General features: G+C 43.2%; 1 protein-coding gene across 1 annotated transcript in view; it reads left to right on the forward strand.

The window, feature by feature from the left end:
• Nucleotides 1-12,629, forward strand: part of znf385c (zinc finger protein 385C) — a 114,466-nt gene that overhangs the window by 33,877 nt on the left and 67,960 nt on the right. The window contains exon 2 of the mRNA XM_068718887.1: nt 6,118-6,447. Within this exon, the coding sequence (XP_068574988.1) occupies nt 6,120-6,447 (328 nt within the window). The 5' untranslated portion in view covers nt 6,118-6,119. The remainder of the gene's footprint in view (nt 1-6,117; nt 6,448-12,629) is intronic.

Consider the following 12,629-nt stretch of genomic DNA (forward strand, 5'->3'; position numbering starts at 1 on the left):
CCATGTCTAAGTATATCTAGTGTTGTATGGAACCTCTCCCAGTGTCTGTGGTTACTCCTACTGGGCAGTTCCCCAGTTGAGTTTGTGGTGAAATGTGAACAAGGCAAATCTGGGCCTGTTTTCCTGCATGGGCTAACTTTAGCACACTTGTGGCAGATGGATGTTTGAATAGTAGTGCAAAAACTGGACTGGTCTGTTTTTTTGTGGTTGAAAAATGAATAGGGCCAACCGGATGGAGTCGGCAGTGCGGTGGGTGTTGTGTGCCTTTTCTAGATTGTGAAACCTGGCGTCCATGAAGGGAAGTCCAATAAAATATGTAGTATAATAATAACACAGTGGGGAGAGACAGCGCACACAGCTAGCACTTGTGAGAGGCAACAGTCAAGGGGGAAGAAAATGTAGTAAATAGTTATAGTCACAATACAAAAAGTTTATCAAGTTTTTTGACAGGGCCTTTTTTAAGGGAATGAATAATCCTTTGTCTAATAAAATTATGTCGCAGACACCTTAGTAGACTGAAGCACATAAAGATATTCATTCAGTTGATCACTAATAATTCTGGGGTTAGATATATGATTTTTTACATTTCGATGACTTCAATAAAGTTGAAGTTGATTTTACCAAACAGCAATATGCATATGATGACATGCATATAAGCAGATGTGTCCCCTCCTCCTATGATAGATGTTCTCTTAAATAACTCATTCACCACATTTATAAGGCTCCATTCATACTATCTTTTTTACATTGCTCCATCAAGTACCACTTACATTTAAATGTTGAACAGAGTTTAATAGAATTTCAAAGTAAAGATTAAACTGCACTTCAAGGCCAGAAGATTGGCCTTTCTATATTTTTTTATTCTGCATAATTTGTTACCACCAAAGGGGGTTTGCAATTTTGTACACTTCATATGACATTATACATGAATAGGCTATTGAGCATTTTGTTATTCTTTGAAACAACAAGCATGCACGCTTCCACATGCAACCGCAGACATTGTGTTTGTGCTCACACACAACCACGTTCAAAGAGTGAGAAAGAGAGTCTGTCTTTCACACAATTTCAGACCATCCGGCACACATTAATAGCTGCTCCCTGGTGGCTGCATGTTGGTGCTGTGAAAGTATATCAGACTGAGAACAAGCAAAGAAGTCAGGGGTGAAGAATACAGACACGCACGCTGTGTATGTGAGAGCGAGAGAGAGAGAGAGGGCGATATGTAACTGCTTGTTGACTGTGTGCTCAGCATGGAAGAGGGAAAACAGCATAAGAGGTTGAACAGCAAACTCCAACAGTCATGGGGGGGGGTGATGAATAAAGCCCAGCTAGAGTCAGTTGACCTGGGACAGGATGGACACAGTCCAGGCGGTAGACTTCAGATATCAACTATTTAACCTAAATTGCTTTTCTTCATCTGGTTTACATTTGACATTTCAATTTTTAACCTACATTTACTACACTTGACTCTAATTTGCTCCAAATATATAAAACATAAAGCACCCCAATGTGTGTTTGCATTGGACTGGGTGTAATTTCCACAGTGTACATTTACATAAGCTCAAAGCGCAAAACATTCTGGGACAAAATAATCCCTAAAGTTGTTAACCTTTGCATATCTTTTACATCAAGGCAGATGCACTAGATGGAACAGATATGAACCTTCATTGTACCTGTTTTTCTGACATGTAAAATTGGTGTCTTGCCCCTTCTAACTCGCCTCTCTCCTTCTCTTTTATACTCTTAAATTATTGTTCTTTCATCTTTTGTAATGCCTTCTGTCTGATTTGTGTTCTAACCTGCACAGGCGTGCGCACATATGCAAGCACATCCATACTCAGCTACACAAACAAACGCCTCAAATACAGCCTCAGTGATAGGATCAGTGTGATGCCGTATAAATTTCCCCCGGTGAAACACTGACACACTCGTGCACAAGCAAACACACGCACACAAGTAAACACACACACACACACACACACACACACACACACACACACGCACACGCGCGCGCACACACACACACACACACACACACACACACACACACACACACACACATAATGTGAACAAATGCCCTCCCTGTGTGTTGCCAAAGAGCTGCTGCAAACAAAGATTAGAGAAAACACATCAATTTATTTGCCACTGCTTTTTATTTACTCTCGTTCTGGAGCCGGTGGGGACAGGGCCTGCAAACACCCGGTCCAAGCTTTTGACTCCAGCCAGCCGCAGTATGGTAGTAACTTATTTTTCAATAAGCACATAACTGATTCCTGTATAATTACTCTCATTAGAGAACCATAGCCTGGACTTGACATATTCAACACTGGACACAAAGACATGGAGCTTCAAAGACCTTGGGCCCATTCTGTAGTTGCAGCGGTGATGACAGTAATGCTACTTTGATGGTGCCAATTATACAAGTGCCTTTATGCTCTCTCCCCACAAATCACTCTCTCACTTTCCATCGCTGACCTGATGTAGTGAAATGCCTCGAGCTCTGGTTTATTTTTAGGAACATTTTGATCCTTACTCACCTAATGCATGTCAGACAGGTAAACAGAATATCTCTGCCTGCAGTCATATCCCTTACAGGCCAGACTGCTTAATGGTGAGGAATGCTAACTATTGACATTTTTGCATCTAACCGTTTCGTCAAGTGGCTTTTCCTCAAACTACCTTTTCCTTCCCGCAGGTAAAATCATTTTTACCTCCTCTGAGGCAGTGTATAGAATAAGTGTGCGTGCTCTGGCTGCTGCGATGCTTGTCGGCTTGATTGGATTTCATTTTTTGTTGATTGCGTTTGTTTATACTGCCAAGGTCAGCCCATGTGTTCTGGGCAGCAGAGGATATGTTTAGCCAATGCCTCTGTTTATTTCTGCATGTTCCCTGAATATCCTCACTCATTGTTTACAGAATCCAAGGGTAACTTATGTTTTCGATTGTGCCTGTAACTGTACACACGCATGTGAGGAGTGTGCTAGCATCTTGCTAACAGTTTGTATTGCGTGGTCACGCGACCTGCGTGAGAATCACTGTGTCCCATTGGTTTGCACTTGACTTCCCCCCTCTTATCAGTGTGATTTAGGAGCTGCTAGCATGCGTGCAATGTTTGTACTGGTCCATCTGGAGGCCAGTCCTGCCTGCACCAGGAAGAGCCAACTGTGGCCAGGGTGAATGGGTGGTGGTGCTCGTCGCGGTGGGTCGGTGGTTGGAGCTGGTTTGAGCTGAGGAAAGTGCCGTAGTATTTCAGGATCAGTTGAGCAGCAAACGCAAGATCATAAATAGAGTTTTTATTGCTGAGCTGCTATGCCGGTTGAGCCTGGGTCTTTCACCAAGATCACAGCAGTGATTGATGGTTCCCATGTGCCGAGGGAGGAGGGTGTGCGGTGTAGGCGGAGGGGCACATCAGACAGCGGAAACAGCGGACATGGCCAAGGCTGGCAGAGCCTCCTGCCCTCACTCTCCTCCCCCAGGGTTACCCCCTGACAATCTCCTGTCCTGTGTCAGCCTACAGATCTCTGTGTGCAGACACAGCGTGGGCTCTTGTCTCACACAGCTTCTACCTAGAGCTGGATGAGTCTTTAAAGCTTCTGCAGGCTATTCGGTTCAAACACACACACACACGCACACACACACACACACACTACGCACAGGTGAAAGCTGCAAAAACCTCCATTCATGCAGGTGGATTCACAGCCACCGGACACAAAAGTTGCACATCCTGTTTACTCTCCAGGTACCAAACACCCAGGGTGTTGGGTGGTAGAAATATCCTCATGGCATATATTTGTGTCTCCCTCCAACAGCTTTGCTGCACCATCCATGGACACACAAAAAAACATTAGCTAAAACTGTGAGTTGGACTTTAATATTTGCATATGTAATCTATTTGAGTAACCCTCTAAAGCCCTAAAGGCTCCAAATCAGAAGTAGACTGATTTATAACATTAAATATTCATTACTAAATCACTAAGCAACAATTGAAGTTACAACATGTTTGGATATTATTTAACACTCAAATTATCTCCTAATCTGTTTCATTAGCCTTCTGTGGGTGTGATTTGATCACATTTGAATACCAGTGACAAAACAAACCGCCATGTGTCAAGTGAATCCTGCAATGGATTGAAAATATGAAATCTCTGTTTAAAAAGCTTTCTTGTAGCTCTGTAACAATGTGGCTAACATTGAAAATGCAGATGGTGTATATATGCAGTAAAGTAAGCTTGATTTACACCGACTATCACTGTTGGCATCCAAAGCTAAATGTGCAGTTTTTGATGTGAGAGGATGTTCTCTGCGGTAACTTATGCCATTTCTCGAGACCCACTCTTGAAGGCTAGACACCCTGCTTTTCATCCTCCAAAGCACAAGCCATCTTTGAGATCGTCTATATATGAGCGTTATAAGAACGGTCTGTTAGTGCACGGTGATGGAGGACAGAGGCGTGTAATATGCTCTGTATGGTACGTTCTGCAGGTCTTCATTGAAGGTTTTTTGTTTTGACAACCATGCTAATTTTGGGCGGCTAGCTGTGCAGTTTGGCAGGAGTGTGAGTAGGTTGCGTGGTTAAGGACCACAGAGATTTTTTTTATTCGATGCCAGAGAGCAGCATTGCTCAAAGCTTTTGAGAAAATATCTGATGGGGCCTCTTGAGTGCTCCCAGATTGGCAACGTGAATAGTAGCTTTCATGGAGGCTGCTCGCCCTAATGTGTTTTTGAGTGTGTGTGTGTGTGTGTGTGTGTGTGTGTGTGTGTGTGTGTGTGTGTGTGTGTGTGTGTGTGTGTGTGTGTGTGTGTGTGAGAGAGAGAGAGTTTTCATGCATGCATGTATGTATGCATCATAGACTCCACTTTACTTTGGTGTGTGTGTGTGTGTGTGTGTGTGTGTGTGTGTGTGTGTGTGTGTGTGGTGGGGGGCAGTTTGTGTGTTTACATAAATAAAGAGGCAGTAAGCCAGCAGCAGAAAGGCACAGCTGGGTATATTTCAGGGACTGTTTTCCGATGTTGATGTCTCAATCCTTCACAGGGCTACCGTGGACGCACCTTTTCATTTATTTATAGAGACAGTAGCTGCATGTGAAACAAACAGCTCTTCTCTCCTGTCAAGGCTTCTTCTCCGCCAGAGAGTCCTCCATGGAAAAACAGGTTCAAGCAGATGCCCTTTTTGACAGAAAAGTCACTTGGCTTGTTTGTCTCTTTTGATGTCACTGTCCGGCTTATTGCTGCCCCATATATCCAGGTGTTCACATGTATTCGTAATCCCGCCGTTCTAATTTGAACCTTCATGTCAACAGACCTCATCAGAGCTGTTTCATGAACCCCTGGACTCCCAGTTGCTTTCCTGTTTGCCAATCTGATTCAGGCACTGCTTGGCTGAGATCCTCCCCAGAGGCAGCGGGGCTGCTGATGCAGGACTTTGGTGTACAGGGGTGCTCAGGCAGCAAGCAGGCATGCAGTCATCACAAGCGAAGCAGCTTTTCAGAGGGGCCTCGCTGGTCCTCAGAGATCCACACTGCGACACTCTGTCTCCCCCAAGTGGTGCGCCATTGCACCCCAGGACCACCACCACTTGGACTTCCCACTGCACAGTGTGATCATGTACACATTTGTGCCCAGTCTGTCTTTTGTTTTCGGATGTCTTCATTTTTCATTTGTGTGTGTGTGTTTGTGTGTGTGAATACAGTGCAGGTGTCACTTTGTTTTGAGGTTGCTGACAAGCATGACAGACAGGAATGAGGTCAGATTCCACACACTCCTCCACAAAGCTTTGGGAATCGGGGGTATTTTTGCCCGCGTGTCCTCGGCGGCCATCAGGTTTTAACAGGCTGGCTTTGTGTGCTGGGTGAGCCAGGTCATGCCAGGAAAATGATACCTCCATCCACAGGAGGCAGGGCACACAGCCTCACTCTGTTCCATGCTGTGTTGCACATGCTAATGCTGGGGTGCTTCAGAAAGAGCATCCAACATGTGGACTCTGAAAAAAGCTTTTTGAGCATGGAGTGGTATGACACCTGAGCTGTAAAGTGAACCTCTAAGCGATACTAGTCTTTTCTCCTGTCCACTCGGTTGTCCATCCTTTTGTATTCATCCTGTCCTCTTCCTCCATCACAGGTATGAAACGTCCATTCAGCCCATCAGCTCTGCTGAACAACGAGCTGGACAGGAGGGGGTTTGGCGCCGGGCTGGGAGTGCAGATGGACTGCGAGCCTTGCTGCGACACCCAGGATGAAGGTTTAGTACCGGATGAGCAGTCACCAGGGGGAGCTCTGCCTTCTGCGCTCTGCAGACCCAAAAGGGAGCGAAAGCAGCGGAGCTACACATTGTGTGAGGTTTGCAACATCCAACTCAACTCAGCCGCACAGGCCCTGATCCACTACAACGGCAAATCCCACCAGAAGAGACTCAAGCAGATCAGCAATGGCAAGGTGCCAAGTAAGACAGGTAGGCCTGGAGCGCCACTCGACTGACCACAATGTTAGCTTATTGTTACGGAATCTGATGTAAATGCAGAACATTGGATAAAGTGCTCTGCCTCTGGATTTTGTAACCCTGTCCCAATAAGGCCATCCACATTAACAGAATCCCACACACTGTTCACAGCACACTGTCACCAGCCTCTGTGTACCAATCCCCCCCTACTTGTACTCAATAGAAGTTAAACAAATGCAAATCTATTTGCTGAAATGTGTTCAGACAATGCCTTGGGCTGATGAACAAACACACACACACACACACACACACACACACACACACACACACACACACACACACACACACACCAGTTGAGCAGAGCTGACTGAAGCCAGCAAGTGAGACACTAATTAAGTGTTGGTTTTGTTTGATGGTTGTGTTCCTGCGAGTGATGCGGATGGAGTGAAGTTGGACATTTTTGTCATTCTAGTCACAGCCTCGATTAGGACTTCGCTCCGGGGGAATCAGTCTCTCTGTTAAGTTTGACTCGTTCACTCTCCCAGCCTCTCTTTTTGCTCTTTTTTCAGCCTTGCTACAATGACGCACACAAGTACGGTAAAGTAAGGTAGGCAGGCGGACAGACAGGCAATAAGCTAACACAGCCCGGTAAAAAATAATCAAGCAGAGATAAACAATTTGGAAACCCAGTTCAAGCTCATATTTACATATGAGTAGATCTTTAGCAGCGACAGGTTGACTGTTGACTGAGCGGTGGATTGTGTCTCAGCGCGGCAGGTGTCTGAGCTGTTAAACGTCTTTCTATAACCAATCACATGGCCTACACAGCCCACAGGGCTTCGTAAACAATTGGGTCTGATGCATATGTGCTTATATCTGGTATTTATGTGTTCCTAACGTCTGTGTTCCTGAAAGAGCTTAACAGTATTTGAACCGGCCCTATCTGAAAAAGGCATTTGGGAACATCAGGATATAAAATCCTTCAAAGCGAGTGAAATAATCTCATCTCAGCGGTGGCTCTATGTGGTTAAATGCCAAGCCCTGAAAAGATATTTCTAAAGCAGCAATGGACTGATTCTAAAGGCATTGGGGATATTCAATGGATGCATTTTTAAGATAGCTGGGGAAATCCATGTGGGGTCGATATACCCCTGAGCAAGGCACTTCACCACCAACACCAAGAGTAGAGGGCAGTTTCTATAAAGGCTCACAGTATTTATTTCTCGAAATGTCTTGTAGCATCTGAAGCAGGTCTTAAAAAAGCAAAAATGTTCTGTGAAATAAAAATGGATAAAGCCATTAAGTGCATTTTTAAAGAACTGAAATTCCCTGAAGCTGATATCTGAGAAATACAGTTGGAAGAGCTATTTGTGAAACCCACTGCAGTGCTACTTTAACAGTTGCATAATAGATGATGCATTATTTGTCTTCCAAATAAGTTCTCCTAATGCTTTTGAAAATAATGGATACGTTATTTGGACAACATTGTTTGCCTGAAATTGATTTAGTGTTTGTAAAGAGAAAAGGTCTCTTGCATTTACATCATTTTGTTGTCACTTTTTGCAACTTTTCTAGAGAAAGTTTTGTGTGTTCAGAATTGGTTCTGTTTTATTTTTTCTAATGAGCACTTTTCTTAGTATTTCTTATGGATTTCCTGGTTGGGATGCGATTATATTACAAAGACAGGGGTCTACAGCTGTTGTACCCGTGGACAGGCTACAAGTGAAGGTTTACAGTCAAGAAGCTGTGTCAGCGTTTTTTATTTTACATTTATATGCACCGAGTAGTTTGAATCTTAGGGTGAATGATTAATCAGTGGCTCTGAGTCTCTTTTTGTATCTACGGTATGTCCTTTCAAGAGAATGTTGAGATGTTGCTGTTCTCACGCTGTGCTCTCAGGAAGTGCTGAATTAAGAACAGGGTAATTCATTGTGTTTAAGCTCAGTGTATAGACATGACTTTTTCAATATGCTGACATGATTGTCATATGATGACCTTTTCACAAACATGGCCTACATACATCAACCTGGCAGTAATGTCAAGGTGCCTTCAGTTGCCTATGACTCTTCCTGTGATTGCTTGATCTAGGTTTTCTTTTTTTTGCATGAGTATGAAATATTGATTTATCTCAGAAGTTCCATGCAGAACCTAAAGACTTTGTCAGGCAGCTTTCATGACAGTCGATCAAATCACTATTTTTGTCGTGATTCATCTGACAATAGAAACTCAAAAAATGCGTCAACGAAAACATGTGGCTCTATTGATGCAGAAAGTTAACGATCACAGAGGAGAGCAGTATGTCATCGACAGTGATTGTCAAAAAAAGGGAATGTAGCATTTAGTTGATTGCAAAGCAAAAAGAGGAAGAACAAGAGGACATTTAAACATTTTTGTCAATGTGGGCACCACGACTTTTTAGAAATTGGTTCTGAAAATGCAAGTGTTGACAGAAAACTTTCGACAGTAAACAGTGCTTTCAGATTTATCTCCATTAGTGTGGTCACAGCCTGAGATCAGCACATATGCTTATCTTGAGCTGAAAATTGAGTTTTAGCGGTTGTGCAAAAAGTGCTTAGGTCCTACTTTTTGGCGAGAACTTCTTCACCCATACAACACCCGTGAGTCGAGTATTTCTGAGGGTTTTGTGTACTTATGGGTCTATGGAAAATGATGGACATGCATCTGTCTTACATGTGCATTTGTGTCTGCATGGATACATGCATATCTTGTGCATGAATAAATACATGCATAACATACACAGAAATAAGTGTGTTGTCCTCTTCACAAGACACAGAAATATGCATTCATCTGTTCACGTGCATATATTGTACAAACAGACACAACTGCACAGCATCTAAGGCCCTGCCACTGTTGGTTCTAATCAGCCCTCATCAGCGGCGCCTGATTCAGCATGTTCGGTTGTGCAGCAGAGGTAGCCGGTGAGATGGAGCTGTCCGCCATGGCCAATCAGTGATTGTACCGTTTTAATGCAGTAACTCCTTAATTTTCAACTCTACCTTATCCTTCTTTTATTCCACAAAGAATAACGAAAGACTGCAAACCAAATTGGCTCAAAGCAAAGCAAAGCACAACTTTTCCTCTTCTGAAAGTGATTCAGTGTTGAGAGAATGGTGGGCTACTTTGTTTAGATTGTGTCTCCCCGAAGCGGTCTTTGGGTTTTCTACTTGGATTACAAACTAATCATATATTACACAGGTCAGCTTGCCATTGGCTCTGGTCTTTGCTGTGCGTTCAAGTGCAACCTTTGGCAGAGGAAAAGCAAAGTGTTTCCCATGTTGCTTTTCTAGGTGCTTACTGTAGCTGCAGCAGAGCGGCAAGCATGGAACAAACTTCATAGATTCTATATTATACCAGAAACTTAGTCAGTCATACACGTGTTCTCTAAATTACCCTTTTTGGTACACTGCTGTGATGCAGACTGCATATATAAAAGTTTGTGAGTATGTGTTTATGTGTTGTTTGTGTGGCGCAGGGACTGCTGAACTGTTGTGTTGTGCAGATTCTCTCTGACATGCAGTCACAATCACACAGCCTTATCTCTCCTCACCTTCTGCTGACTCCCTCAGGCAGCCAGCCCTGCTGTGTCCTCAGCTCCACCACAGCTTCTCTGCTGTGTGTGTGTGTGTGTGTGTGTGTGTGTGTGTGTGTGTGTGTGTGTGTGTGTGTGTGTGTGTGTGTGTGTGTGTGTGTGTGTGTGTGTGTGTGTGTGTGTGTGTGTGTGTGTGTGTGTACGTACGTACGTATGCGTGCATCCTGCATGTCTGGTTCAGATATTTTTAGGATTCGTAAATGCTGCAGAGTCTGTAACTTTTGCTGTGGAAACATAAATACGTGCTTCGTTGCCTCTGTGTTTATGTCAGCCCTCATATGTACAGTAAGGCATCCATGCTTGGATCTTTTTCTAGGTTTATAGGTTCCTTGAACAAAAAATATAACATTCGTCTTCTAAATCAATGTGTGCATGTGTGTGTGTGTGTGTGACTCCCAGCGAATCTTCTCCATGTCGGCGTGCGTTTTCTTCCCGCTCTGCTTCACTGAGCTGACAGTGGGTTCAGGCTCTTTTCTCCCTCCTGTCTCCCCTCCTTTCCCTCCCTTCTTCCTCATCTCTCCCTCCTTCTGGCATCGATGTTGGACATGAGGCAAAACCAGTCGCACTGAAAGATGAATGTGCCACTGATTAAGTGGTTTCACCCTGTTCTAATGGAGAGTGATACTCAGAGAAGCTTGCTGACAGATCAGGATGGAGAGAAGAAATCCAGATGTTTGGGTGACAATGTAAGTTTAGGTGTTAATTTGTGCCGTTTATGCCCATTTGTATCTTTATGCTTCGTAGCAAATGGTGTGAAAAAATTCACTGTGTCAGTTTACTTGCTATTTATACACACATTATAAAAGTATGTGACGATGATTTATTGATGTTAAAACACCATATGTTGCTCCTTTTAAGGGAATGTTTAAGGTGTGGCCCACACAAAGTAGGTGGTTTTCCATCAACTTACCTGGAGCAAATATATTTCCTGAAGATTGAATAAAGCTATAAAGAAAAAACAAACAACAAATCCACAAGATATTTTTTTACCTTGTGTGGCTACTAATGCTGGCTATATTTCATCCTGTCCAAAAAGAAAACCAATCACAATGCTTGCAATATTTCAATGCCATGGACATGTTTTGAACAAGAGCAAAAACTGGTGGTGGAGTAGATATTTGTTATACATTTATTTGTGTTTATTGCGTTTATATCACTTGCATAATTTAGTCACTAGCAGAAAAAAAAAACATCCAACCCAAGCGCTGGGAAACTTTGCAGTGTTGAAGACTTTTGTAATGCTGTTCATCATTATCTTTATAGAAATACAAGGAGGAAAGCCCAGGTGATTTGGGTGACTCATAGTTTTTCTCACAAGCTAATTTCAAGTTAAAAATAGAAAATAAGTCCAGATGCAATACTTTTATAATGTTGTTGGTCTCCTGAGGAATATCTTGTATGGGAGTTTGCCCTCACATCACTATCCATCTCAGTGCATCATATGTGTGATGCGATGTTGCAGTGCATCCTAACGTGTGCACAGACACATGTATGTATCTGACAATACACCTTCAAAAGACTTGTATTTAGGCTTCTTAATTCACATCCCTCTTTTCACAAGGCTATATCTATGATAGATGGCTGACTGTTGTTGAATGTGTTATGGCAATTATGCTTTTACATTTACATCCGCATTTCCTCAGCACTCACACACTTGCTCACACTCTCTCTTACAAACATACACATGTGGCTCAGTTCTGTGTTGCTATAAATAATCCCGATGATCAAATGATGGTGGAAGGGTGTGGAGAGAGAGAGAGAGAGAGAGAGAGAGAGAGAGAGAGAGAGAGAGAGAGAGAGAGAGAGAGAGAGAGAGAGAGAGAGAGAGAGAGAGAGAGAGAGAGAGAGAGAGAGAGAGAGAGAGAGAGAGAAGGGTAAAGGGATGGAGAGAGTGGACAGCAGCCTGGGCCTGGCCTGATATGACCCAACAGAGGCGGCTGTGGATCTATAAATCTGACAACACACTGTTTTACTATATGTGGTTGTTTTTCACGTGTTAATCTTCCTTGGCTTTGTGAGGGAGGCATAAATGTGTCATGTGTGGACGTGTTTTTTGTGAGACACAGAAAGTGCGAGGAGGAGGGAGAGAGAATTTGCATTTTTTTTTTTTCATGGACCTCCATCTCGCATTTTCCTTTGATTTGTGCATATTTGTGTGTGTGTGTGTGTGTGTGTGTGTGTGTGTGTGTGTGTGTGTGTTATGTTTGAGTAATGTGAGCCTCCTCTTCATGTTGGTCTCTTCATCGTGGTCCCTGTCTGACTCCATCTCTCTGGCTCTGTTTTAATAAAGCGTGAGGAATTGGATTAAAGGCAAGGATTTTCTGCTTGAATGCATTTGCGCATCTGCGTTTTATTTTTGTGCTGCCTCGCCGTTTTCCAATTTTCTTCCCCAGCGGAATTAAATGACTTTCCCCTCCTTTGGACATACATACATGTGCATATGTTGACTGCGTGTGGTGTTTGTGTAACGAGCGGCCTTATCTTAATCTTTGTATGTCATCGAGTATTTTCTGCCTCAGGTCGTTCTATTTGATGTTTTCATCAATTTATTTTTTTAATTTTACGGAGAAATTACTATGCAGCT

Source organism: Cebidichthys violaceus, unplaced genomic scaffold (genome assembly GCF_023349555.1).
Source record: "Cebidichthys violaceus isolate CVI_PGR_0920_01 unplaced genomic scaffold, fCebVio1.0.p SCAF_23, whole genome shotgun sequence".
NCBI lineage: Eukaryota > Metazoa > Chordata > Actinopteri > Perciformes > Stichaeidae > Cebidichthys > Cebidichthys violaceus.